Genomic DNA, 12,862 nt, shown 5'->3' with positions numbered 1-12,862 from the left:
TGGAGGAGCTGGATCAGGTTCAGACTTCACCCCCTGGTCTTTTGGTTGGTTTAGCAGGGGAAACAGATCAGCCAGATGACACACACTACCAACATTTATTAAAAATAATATTTTAACCCTCGTAACCCAAAAATACCTCCAAGAGCTACAATTCAGTCCTTTTAATACGTGATCTAGATTTCTATACACGTGAGCGTACTTTTTGTCGTTGTTGCATTCACACATAAATGCAGCAAATCATTTGTTTTCAGCTATTTATTTTCATTACTTGAGAGCGTTAAGGTTATAATCCAAACGAGTTTTCTGTTAGGAAATGAATTATCAAAATGTAGTTTTAAAAAAAGTGTATAGTCAGCAGTACATATATATAACGCATGAAAAGAGGGAAACAAAAAAATCGGTTAAACACAAAATGAAAATCTCTTCAATCCTTCCCAAATCAAATCAAAGCACCGAAGTTTGTTGTACAAGTTCAGTTTTTTCCTCTCTTCCTTTCGCACCTGATTTCGGGTTATTGGAACATTTATACACACACAATTTTAACTGTGCTCTTTTAGATGATGGACTTTAACCCCAGAGCTGCCTGGTGATAAAAGATGAAATGCAAAAAGCAATTAAATAAAAAAAAAAAAAAAAAAGATACTAATAAATACAAGGGATAAAAAAGAAGATTGCCCAAGTGATTGCAATGTTCACAAAAATCACCCCTTAAAAGTGTGAGACAAGAGGCACATCCATGTTTTTTTTCTCCAGGGGAAACGACTGTCACAAGGACGGAGGAACGATACAGTGACACTCAGTGGGGAGAGACACACATTACAGCTCCCTGTCTATTGTACAAGAGGGTGATTTGAGACACAGCCCAATCGCGGTAAGAGGCATAAAACCCAGGAGAGAACTGCGATAAGTCACAAGAACAAATGTTCTGTAGGAGTCCAGACATCCGTGACTACAAGTTGGCCGCGTACTGAAAATAAAAAAATAAATGTGTGAAGGAGTATTTACTAAAAACTAGCATTATAGGGGTTAATATAAATAAAAACGCATACTACAGTGATTTTCTTTTTTATAAAAGTGTTCCTGTAAATAATACAGTCAGAAGTACGATACAATACAAGGTAAAACCAAAATGCCAGTACAAGCCTATCAATATACACGTCTTGTTTTTTTTTTTTTTAAGGTTTTTTTTTCTTTCCCAGAAAAAAAAAGCACAACCTATCTTTTTTCTATACACTACCTAATTAGGTGCTGCTTTTTCTTTTCTTTTCTTTTTTTTTTTAAACAAGGGTCATTAAAATTACAACGCGCAACAGAAAGCAAACCGCAATTCCGTCATCTGCAGAATGATGATAATATTTAATAGTAATTAATAATAATAATAAGGTTTTGAAGCTCTTCGTCACACACAAGTTAGAAAAAGAATGAGAACATCAGAAGGGAGAACTGAAAACAAACACCCTTAAGAGTTCTACACAACATGGTGACTGCAGTCAGTTTTCAAATGAGACCTATAATGCGGTCAGATCTAAAACCTACACGTACATCAATCTTACAATGTGTATATTACACGCGTTTGTTTCACCAGGAAGTGGATTGTGAGAGTGAATGTTTTCTGATGGAATACAGAATCGGTGGTGAGCTGTCAAAGGATGAAGCTGCGATTTTAAATGAGGGAAAATGTCATAACTTTATGAATATTTAAATTGGTGTGATATCAATAACAGATCTAAACTATAACCTGAAATCTCTGTTCTCGTGTTGTTTTTAACTAGAAAAGCTTCACAGAAAAACTCTTTACACTCTTGGTTAAGCGTGTGCTGATGGCCTATTATCTGTAGGCTCAAATCAAATATTTCATTTTTTGTAAAAAAACAAACAAAAAAAAAGTATCCCTTTTCCTGCACTCAATTAAACTGTAAAAATGCTTCTCTAATTCAACAACAAAAAAATCTTTTTTTTTTTTTTATAAAAAATGAAATTAAACATTGAACGTACACAGTATGTCCCTTAGACCAAACTTTAAAGCGGTGCCCAAACATATTTGGTGTAAGGTGGATATTGTGTATTTTCCATTTGTTTCACTTCATTCAAATAAAAGCACGTGTAAAACTGGTGATTATGACTGGTGATCAGCACCCGCCTAGTCCTGGGGTAAAGATCTGGAGCGATCGCGTCAGATTACTGAATGTACATCAGGTGAGTTGTACATGGAAAGAGGTGATCTAAAACCTAGCTCAGTGACGTCTGCATGGAAATGGATGGGTTAGTCCTCTACAACCTAAACAACCTGCTCATTCGAAAAATTACCCCCCTCCCACTCCAACATATATACACACACACACACACACACACACACACACACACACACACACACACACACACACAGAGCTACGCATCTAGAAATGACTTTTTCGGCACCTCCAGAAACCTCGTCACTATTCTCCACTAAGAAGTTCCTGCTCCCTAGGTGCGTTTTATTTATATAAAAGGTCCGGTTGGCATGGTCAGAAAATTCGACGTGCCCATGGGGGCACTGCTGTTATGGGACCAGTGGACTTTTTGGTGATGTCGCAGGTTTGACTTGCTGGAGAACCGTTTGTCGCACTGCTGGCATGAAAAGGGTTTTTCCTTGGTGTGTATGCGACGGTGGCACACGAGTTGAGTAGAAACGCGGAAAGCTTTCCCGCAGTCAGAGCACTGGTACCGCTTCGGCTCGGTGTGTATGCGGCGGTGGTTTTTGTATGCCATCAGGTTGGAGAATTCTTTCTGACAGGGGCTGCAGTAGTAGGTGCCAGACTTGTGGCTGTTTTTGTGGTTGAGCAGGGAGCTGGCGTGGCGGTACCCGCGCCCACATTGATCACAAACGTGTGCCTTGCGGCTTGAGTCGTTGCGGCTGCGCTGCGGTGGATTCTGGTGGCAGGCCTGCATCAGGGTCAGGTCGAGCCCAGAACTCCATCCAAGGTCAGAACTGCCACCAGAGGAACCTTCTGGATTCTGATGGTGGGAGTAGTTTGAGGATTTCTGGGCTCGTCCATGATGCATCTGCAGGTGCATTCGAAAGCTGGTCTGACTCGGGAACGTGCGGTGGCACTGCGTGCACGTGAATTCCCGCTCTTTCTGGTGGAGCCGACGATGGTTCTGAAGCTGAGAGAAGACACGGAACGCCTTGCCACATTCTGGGCAGCGGTGCCGCCGTAGCTCCGAGTGGATCCGACGGTGATTTTTCAGAGCGAGCAGGTTAGGGTAGGTCTTGAGGCACACGGCGCAATGATAGATGCCAACGGTGTGTGTGTTTTTGTGGTTCAGCAGAGAGCTGGCGTGGCGGTATGAGCGGCCGCACTGCTCACATCTGTGGAGAAAAGAGAGAACCATAAGTCCACTGCTCTGACTTTAAACCCCTTATTTTATTAGTGACCTAGGTTATTCTGTATGTGAAGAACCTGGCAGTACAGAGCTGACTTATGTATTTACAGGTATATGATCTTTAATCCAGCTGCCAAAAATATTTTTAAAATGTTCAAAAATGAACAGCAGAATTTAGCAGATTTAATTTTTAAGCTAATTTTATAATCAGCACATTGCGTTTTGTTTTAAAGGCGGTCCTTTAACAATCTTACTGAGGTCAATACAAAGAACTTCATTTACAACCAATACACAATCATCATTTATTTTCGTGTTAGTAAAACATGCGTTAGTAAGTATAATGGTGAGACAGACTTGTAGAAATATGATTTATCTGTACACATGAAAACACCACAGGTTTATTGATGTCTAAATCCCATCTCTGGGTCTGCTAGTCACTGAAACGCTGATCTGGACCACCACATTCATTTAAATAATATTCATGTCATGGGAGACACAGATCCTTCTGAAATTGTTTTAGCTCCCACATTTAACGAGCTAGTCACTTGAGAAAAACATAAAAACAGTACAAACATTTAGAAATTATATCAGTAAGAGCACAGCATCAAGAAAACCTTTAACACAAGACAGAAGACATCTAATTATTCAGTATACAGATTGAAAAGCATGGCAGCCTAATGTTCTAGAGTACAATGCTAACTGAAAGTAAAGGGGTGGTGGGGTAACTTATCTGGTCTCCACTAATCATACTGTCCAAACTTCAGAAAAATCCGAATTCCGGCACGCGAATGGTCCCGAGGAAGCCGGATTGGAGATCATATACCTGTAATAGACACGTAGAGACCCGTGTGATCTTTACTAAGTTCACTTCAGAAATCAACGAACAACTAGACGTAAAAACTCACGTGAACCGGCACTCTTCTGCCCCTTCTCTCGAAGTGCTTGAAGTGTCCTTCCTCCTGTACTCGTTGCCTACCTGGTTGTCCCCGCAGCGATGCCTGGCGAGCCCAGAACGCCCCTGGAAGCTCTTCCCGCAGGTGGGGCATCCGAATCGAGCATGTCCTTCCTCGTGGACCCTCTGATGGTTGCGGAGAAATCGGGCCAGTCGGAAAGCTTTCCCGCAGGTGGAGCAGATGTGCCTCTTCTTCTGTGTGTGGATGCGCATGTGATTGCGCAACGCCATGTAGTTGGTGTAAGGCTTGTCACAGTAGGAGCAGCTGAAGTTGCCTGTCTTGTGTGTGTTCTTGTGGTTCAGAAGGCTGCTTGCATGTTTGTATGAGCAGCCACAGAGGTCACAGGAGAAAGGTCGCTCCTCACGTTCTGGAGATCCTAAGTCCCCGGGATCCATGGTTAGACCGGAGCTGTTGAGGGAGGCTGAAGAGGAAGGAAGCTGGGCACTGCAGTTATGCGAAGCAAGGTCAGTGGGGGATCGAAAACATTCAGAGCATCCGTTGCACTCGTAGCTTGGAGGAGGTGGTGCCATTTGAGGGGGCACACTCGGACCAGGAAGGTCTTTGCAAAGTTGGTTGGTAGTGTGGGTTTCAAGCTGCCTCTGGTTCCTGAAACCACGTCCACAGTCTTGGCAAGAATACTTCTTGAGAGCAAAATGCATACGCAAGTGGTTCTTCATAGCCAGACGGTTGGGGTAGGTAGAGTTGCAAACGTTGCAATGGTACTCGCCGATCTTATGCAGGTTCTTGTGATTGGCAAGACTGCCAGCGTGGCGGTAGGTGCGGCCACATTGATCACAGGCAAAAGGGCGCCGCCCACTTCCATCGTCCACTTGCTGGGCCCTTGCCCCAGCGTACGGCTTCTTAAATCCTTGTGGCTGGCCATAATTAGGCATCATCTGAGACTGGTTCTGCATTTTGGGGTCCCCCATTCTCATCTGCTGCATCTGAGAAGGTCCACCCTCATAACGTGATCCGTTGTGTTGATTCATATTTTGGACGCGCTGATCTCGACCTCCTGTTTTGGCTCGGTGCTCCTCGTGGAGACGAAGATGGTTGATCAATTGCTTTTGGATTTTGAAGGCTTTTCCACACTCCTCACACTTGTGCCTGCAACACATAAAAAGAAGATACACACAAAACCAGAAATGGTGAGAGGAGAGCCATGTCTAAACACAATGCATTATATACACAGTAAAAACAATAATAAAAGCAATGCAGCACACAGCATGGATCTCTTACAAATACAGAGATGACTACACAATATCAAATGGGACAGATGTAGTGCATTACATTGTCTGAGTGTGTGTGTGTGTGTGTGTGTGTGTGTGTGTGTGTGTGTGTGTGTCTGTGAGATAAAGAGAAAGAGAGCGAGTGTGTGTTGCCCTCATCTTTTTTAATGGAATGGGTTGAACACATTTCTTTTAGATTCACAACTGAATTCAAATTGGGATTTTGGGGGGGTTTCAGTGATGACTTGGATAATCACGAGTGGGGAACTCAATACATACACAGTCAAAGTATGCAAAGAGAACTACACAGTTAGAGTATAATAGGGCACATGCAATGCTGGCTAACCTCTTTAAGTCAAAATGAGTCCTCTGGTGGTTCTTGAGGGCCAGCAGGTTGTAGTAGCGTTTTTGGCAGACAAGGCACCGGAAGACCCCAGTCTTGTGCGATTTCTTGTGGTTCAGAAGTGAGCATGGATGCCTGTAACCTCTCCCGCACTGGTCGCACCTATGTGGCCGATCTTCCGAGCCAGACATTTGCCGGTGGCCCACAGCGCTGCTGGTCCCAGCACCACCACTCATCCCTTTAGCTCCGTTCAAGTCTTTGCTCAGCACTCCGCCTCTCCCCTTGCCTGGGCACAGGTGAGTGATCAGGTGATGGCGATCTGCAAAGAACATGCCACAGTCAACGCAAATGTGGTTCCTTCCATCCATTTTGCCATTAGCACTAGAGCTGCCGCCCCCCAAGCCCTGTCCAGAGCCACCCGGTTGAGGAGGTCCGTGGACCAACTGGTGATTAAGAAGGTCGTGTTTTTTACTGAAAGTCTGGCCACATATACTACAAACCAGCAGACTGGCTTGACTACCCTCTTGCCGCCTTCTCCACTCTTGTTCACCCACAGGTGAAAGGGAGGAGGAAGGTCCGGCACCTTGGTTCACGCCATGGCTTCGTAAGTGGCTTCGAAGGGCTCGAAGACTTGCATAATGATTTCCACAGACTGTACACTGGTAGACTTCCCCATCATCTTTGTCTTCCATTCTCTTAGACTGGCCTCCCTGACTTCCTCCATACTGGTCTTGTCCACGTCGCTGGCGATTGCCATGTTTGAGGCTGGAGCTGCTTGCTGGCAAAGTAGTACTACTTGAACTGTGGAAGCCCATGTTTCCCATGTAGCCATTGGACATACTGCCTTGTTCAGCACACATGTTCCGGTCTGATTGGCGACTGTTTTGTGGATGGCCAGAGTTGCTCTGAGACAGTGAACCATCAAATCGGTCATGAAACTCCAGTGAATCAAGGCCGCTGCTATGGCCATTGTCTTGAACAAAATGGGCAGCATCACTGAGATTACCAGAAAGTGAGATCGGAGTTGTTGTGCCATTCTCCTGGTCCTGAGAATGCACAAAGCCTTGCTGGGAGTCCAGGCCTGTCATGGGCTCGGAAGAGAGCCAGTCACCTTCTGAGTTCATACCCTGCGAGTTCGGGCGGGATTTGTGACTGCGGAGGTGGCTGTGCAGCGCTGCAAGATGGGGATACTCCTTACAGCATATGGTGCATTGGTACTGGCCTGTTTGATGACAGCGCTTGTGATTAACAAGACTCCCCGCATGCCGATAACATTTTCCACACTCTTGACACTTGAACCTGCGGTCTGCATCGTCAATGGACGAGGACTGCTGCTGGGATCTGGATTGCCCGCTGGGCGAGGACACTGATGCCTGGGAGTTGGACCCCAGGCCATCTGAAATAAGGATAGAGGCTCCCACTTGGGCATGTGGTGGAGGGTGAGATTCATGGGTCAAGTAATGCAGTTTGAGACTTTCCACATCGGAATGTCCGGACCCACAGTATGCACATGTGTAAATGGGATTGTTGACTGGAGGACCTAGCATTTGATCATAACGTTTGTCGGGTAAAGGGGGAAGGGGAAGAGGGTCGCCAAGAGCCGGGGTGTATGGATTGACTGCAGGGGAACGGACAGTGCTGAGGTTGTGTGGCACTATACCTGGGAAGCTACGTGTCAGCCCCAAAGACGATGATGCTGCATTATGCAACAGAATATGCTCCTGAAAGTCACTCTTACTGGGTAAAGAAACCTGGCACAGGTGGCAAAAGCAAGCTGCCATGTCGTTGTTTTGGGAGGCAGGGGGGCGATGTTCAGACGATGCCTCTGGCACAAGGCTCCCCATGGACATCCCAGGAGGCTTGAACTTGGAATGGGTGCGCTCATGGGCCCCAAGCGCTGCCAGGTTGCTGAACTGCTTGTAACAGACTGTACACTTGTAAGTGCCTTCCTGGTGGGACTTCTTGTGGTTTACCAAGCTGCCGTGGTGCCTGTAGGTCCTGTCACACTGGTCACACTTGAATGGTCTGTCCCAAGCATCTTCGGACCCCGGAGACTTCTGCTTGTCGTGGTCCGCCATCATACTGCTGCTGTTCAGGTGGCCCCGGTAACCTGTGTCAGAAAGATCTTGTGCTAAGCCATAATCCCTATCTTCATCAACACCATCCTCATTCTCCTCTTCAGCTTGTGCACTAGGAGACAGAGTATGAATGCGGAGGTGGTTCTTCAGGGCTATTGCATTGGGTAGTGTTCTGGTACACACTGGGCACTGGAATGAACCCAACTCGTGGGACTTTTTGTGCGACGCCAAACTACTGGCATGCTTGAAAATTCGTCCACACTGTTCACATTCAAATCTGCCAATCGCTTCTTGGTGATAGTGGGCTTTCATATGCTCCAGAAGACTAGGTGTACTTGGGCATATCGTGTCGCATTCTTTGCAAGGAAAAACCTTGGCACGATTCATATCATGCATAGCCATGATGAAAAAATTGAAATGAAGGGGAAAATGTCCACATAAAATGATCCTCGAACATAGAAGAAAGGGGGGGCAATGTGTGATGCTCAGCTCTCTGCTTCTGTGGTATCAGCCATTTTACCTGGGAGGCAGATTTTTCGCTCCAGTCAGCCTTTCAATTCCACTCGGATCCCAGCGGTTCAAAGAGCGTCTGGACAGATGTGGAGCGCCAGATGGGGGGGAGGGGGGACTATGAAGACACAAAAAAAAAAAACAAAAAAAAAAAGACATAAAAAAATTCTAAGAATTTTACCCAAATCTCCAAGCAAAAGTCCAAAGACCATTAGATTTTTTAAATTAAGCAGGAAAGCTTAATTAAAAAAATAAAAAAATTCATAATTTTTTGGAAAAGACAAATGTAAATGCAGTGCACTCTAAAATCTAACCACCATGCAGCAGAAATTATGTTATACGTGTGATAAAGTTGTTCTACAGGTTTGGAAATGTAGTTTTGCAGTTATTCATCTGTCTGCCTTGAGAATATCTAATAATCTCTGAACTCAACATAAAAAGTGCAATTCAAATACAATAACATCACTAATTACATCAATTACATAAGCTAACCATAAACAACACCAAAAAGAGAGGTATAGTACAGCTGCTCAACCGAACAGTTTCTAATAATCTTGAGTAAATCAAGGAGGATATTTTGAATGAAAGTGTGTCACTGGTTTACACAGGGATCCAGAGAGTGAACTGCCTGAGCACTTCTTTTATCTCCTGACTAAATTTTAAGACTGTGTCTATTCCAGTGTGCAGATTTAGAGTCTGATAGACATTAGAAAGTACATAGTGACACTTGACACCCACTCCAGTCCAGTCGGCTGCCTGCCAGTGTCTGTTGTACGGTAGGATCAGATTCCACATTCCAAATTTTGGAGGTCTGGGTAGCAATTTGGACCACCATGATGGTATAGGAGTGTCATGGGGGAAAAAAAAGACTATAATTAATTTCACATTCAATTGAGCACAATTCATATTAGTGATCCATCTCAAAAATAGATTTATTGATGTATTAGAATATATTCCATGGATGAACAGGATGGTATGTCTTTCATAAAGTAAAACAAGCTCAGTTTAAATCTGAGTAGTGATGGAATTTAAAAAAATCTTTCAATTCAAAAATTCAACTACTGTAAAAGTACTCATGTGTCAGACTTGAGCTAACAGGGTTCCTGACTTGTTTAAACTTCTGTCAAACTTGTACTTACTGGCTTTCAGAACTCAGAATATAAAAATCGACTGATTGTTGTGTTTTAGAGCTTTAAAGGCAAAATGTGTTAAATATAGATTTTGATGTTTACACAAACCATCTGTGTGTTGCCAAACAGTCCCTGTGTAAACCATTGTATGTCTGACATGATGTGAACATGCTGCATGAGAGCTTTTTTCCCCCTCCATTTCTTTCATTGTTCATTTCCAGGTCTTTGTAGTTGATCTGTCACATGCATAGCAGCTGCTCTCTCCACACCAGAAATGTAAGACTTAACAGTGTTAAGTAAAAAGTCCTGAACTGAAGCATACAATACCACACGAGTGATCACGTACAGTGTATTATGGAAATACTACACATTGTGTGTTCTGTGTGTCTATCTGGATTCTTTTGCTTCACTGAGTGTAAAAAACACGTACACATGAAGAAACAGCAGATGGGTCCAGAGACGCAAAATGATCCCGTTACATTACATCGTCCTCTGTAGTGGGAAATCTGAAGGAAATTGTGTGCACATTTGATTTCTAAGTCACTGGATGTTTTTAATGTATTGAATGCAATTGATTGGGTATTGAATATTCAGTTCCGAGCTACACGGCACATTTCAGGGGACAACCTAAGCTTTAAACATCAGTACATGAACATTGAGATACAGGGTCAGACCCACACTGTGGCTTGCATATGATTGCAGAATCGTCATTGTACCTGAAACAGAGGTCCTTATGTCTGTCCTTTATGCTGCAGTGATCGTATTGTGAAACATCTGTGAAGAGAATATTGTGAAGTGAATATTGCTGCGTGTTTAATGGGTCACCGGCTACGCGTGTAGAGTCACTTCAGGAACTTGTGGACCCCCCCCCCTTTCATGTCTCCACATTTTATCATTTGTTCATGATTAGTTGATCTTTACAATAAAAATATAACAATGTAAGAACATTCCGCTGAATGTTTTATTTCATCCGTTTATCATTTTTTGCAAGTTGTGTTTCAGGCTGCAAGGCACGGTGTGAACAGAAATTCAATATTTCCACATCACAGAACACTGTACAATAATATCTGAATTTAACAAAGCCTGGGGGTGTGTATGTTACAAGTACCCGACATATGCTGTCTAAGATTAAGAATTCCTACAGAAAGCATGCATTAATGAGTGTGTATTAATGAGGCTTTATAACCTCAGATTGCCCTAGTTTAGCTGATGGAAACCCCCTTCTTATTTCCCTTCTGAGCTGCTGTTCATGTAGTGTGACAGGACGAGACACTGACACTCCTGTTCTAGACACCAAACGAACAAACGCCCACGACCGGGCTCTCTCTCTCTCTCTGGGACACTGTCATCTCTCTCTCTCTCTCTCTCTCTCTCCCCCACTGTGCTGGTTCGTACTGTAAGACTCCTAGTTTGGGTTCTGAGAAACCTGGGAACGAGGTGGATTCTGTTATCACAGTTAAACCTAGTTTTTTGTGAATGCTGAAGTAGACCCGCACACACAGACACAATACATACCCGGAGCGACTGAACAGATAGATCATTTGCATGTTGCAGCTCTGTATAATGTTTTCAGTAAACCACCCCATACTTAGAAAGAAAAAAATAAAAAGTTATAAATGAGTTTTGAACATCAATTGAAAACTGTTGTGTTTATAAGAACATTAATGTGATTGTTTTTAACTAACAGACCCGGTTAAAAATGTTAAACATAACTGATGACAAAACCTGAAAGTTGTGAGTGAGTGGCAGGCGGTGTGTGTGTGTGTGTGTGTGTGTGTGCTAAACAGTTTGAAAGCACAGTGAGAACAGTGTTTTTGTGCAGTGATGTTGTGATCCTGAAGCTGTAAGCACTCCGAACCTGCAGGAGAAAGAGCAGCGGTCAGGAGGGTGATGCCAGAAGACTATTGTGTGTGTGTGTGTGTGTGTGTGTGTGTGTGTGTGTGAGGTTGGTATTGTGATGGTAAGTTTAATACACACAGAAAATGTTGACAATAATAATAATACATAAAAGTTTTTGATAATAAAATGGTGTTAATGAGGAGGTAAAGCGCGCGCTGAGGTCTGACCTTGGGTCTGTCACATCCTCACGTTTTACTGAAACTGCACCGTTTCTGCTGGAATAGAACGCGCTCAGGCCCGCAGGCCGCGTCCCAAACCGCGCGCTGTCTCACTCACCCGAGTGTCGATCTATTGCACTACCTGCCGTCTCCATGGTGATTTGCGCGACTAGACTCGCGCAATCTTCACACCCTACATAGTGGTGAAGTGTACGGATTGGGATGGAACCCATCTTGTCTCCCTCCCCCCCATTTTTCTCCCCCTGAGCGACTCGGGCAGCGTCAGAAGGCCGATCTCTGCGCACGGTCGGCCCGCTCAAAAAAAAAAACAAAAAAAAAACAAAACAACATAACACACACATCCCCTCGATAATGTCTGTGCGGGGGGTTTCTTTTAAACCTGAATCATAAATAATCCCGCAGACGCGGTTGATTTTCCCGCGGATTTTCCTTTTTACCCGAGAGAGAAAGAAAAACACACACATTAGTTCTCTCTTCTAATCCCCACTTTTCATTAATAAAATCTGCATTTATAATAAAATCCAGTCACCGGATCGCCATAATAAAGTGTCAAGTGTGTGTATTTGTTTTACATATCAGACCCGCACCGAACCAGCTGGCTTTGTGGGTGTAGCTAGCATAGGGCTAACCTGCTAACTGTAGCTAGCATAGTTAGCACGCTAACACCCCCGCGATGCTGAGGGGAGAAAAAAAAAACAGCGCGGCAGGAAAAAATATCGGGCGTGAAAAAAATAATATTTATTATATAATAACACTGCCGGATCTGTAAAGAAAAGCAGGTCGAGTTTCCTCTCAGCATCAGCGGGAGACTGAGGGGAGGTGAATCCGCCAGCTAACTCCGGCTAAGGGCGCTGAGGAAAGCTAGTTAGCTGTAGCTTTGAATCAACACAAAGCTCGGCGGTGGGAGAGAGAGAGAGGGAGAGAGAGAGCCGTTATCTCACCGACTGAACCCCATTGTTTTAAATAAACAGGACTCACCGGCGGGCGGAGAGCGGAGTGCAGGTGTGCGGCGCTGAGGCGATCACATCTCAGTCCTTCGCCATTTTTCTGCTTTTTTTCCCGCTTCAGTGAAAAGCGCTCGCGCGACGACACCGTCTCTTTTTTTTTTCTTTTTTTCCTTTCCTCCCCCACTGCCCCGCACTTCCTGCAGCCTTGCACTACACCCGGGTCGGTTTCCT

General features: G+C 44.2%; 1 protein-coding gene across 7 annotated transcripts; it reads right to left on the bottom strand.

The window, feature by feature from the left end:
- Positions 1-240: 240 nt before the first annotated feature.
- Positions 241-12,820, bottom strand: si:dkey-89b17.4 (zinc finger protein 646). 7 transcript variants are annotated; one of them, XM_046835389.1, is made up of 7 exons: positions 12,663-12,820; positions 10,323-10,380; positions 9,215-9,287; positions 8,487-8,594; positions 5,892-7,998; positions 4,269-5,423; positions 241-3,349 (listed from the first exon to the last, which is right to left on the bottom strand). In XM_046835389.1, exons 5-7 carry the CDS (start codon positions 7,967-7,969, stop codon positions 2,479-2,481), a joined length of 4,104 nt encoding a protein of 1,367 aa, XP_046691345.1. In that variant the 5' UTR covers positions 7,970-7,998; positions 8,487-8,594; positions 9,215-9,287; positions 10,323-10,380; positions 12,663-12,820; the 3' UTR covers positions 241-2,478. The 7 variants fall into 7 exon arrangements, with proteins under 7 accessions (XP_046691345.1, XP_046691344.1, XP_046691343.1 ...); XM_046835388.1 differs by lacking the exon at positions 9,215-9,287 and adding an exon at positions 11,122-11,464 and having other exon boundaries at positions 12,663-12,819; XM_046835387.1 differs by lacking the exon at positions 9,215-9,287.
- Positions 12,821-12,862: the final 42 nt, after the last annotated feature.

This window comes from Silurus meridionalis, chromosome 22 (assembly GCF_014805685.1).
Source record: "Silurus meridionalis isolate SWU-2019-XX chromosome 22, ASM1480568v1, whole genome shotgun sequence".
Lineage (NCBI taxonomy): Eukaryota > Metazoa > Chordata > Actinopteri > Siluriformes > Siluridae > Silurus > Silurus meridionalis.
The sequence above is the reverse complement of the archived record's forward strand: the minus strand, read 5'-3'. Positions and strand labels throughout refer to the sequence as shown.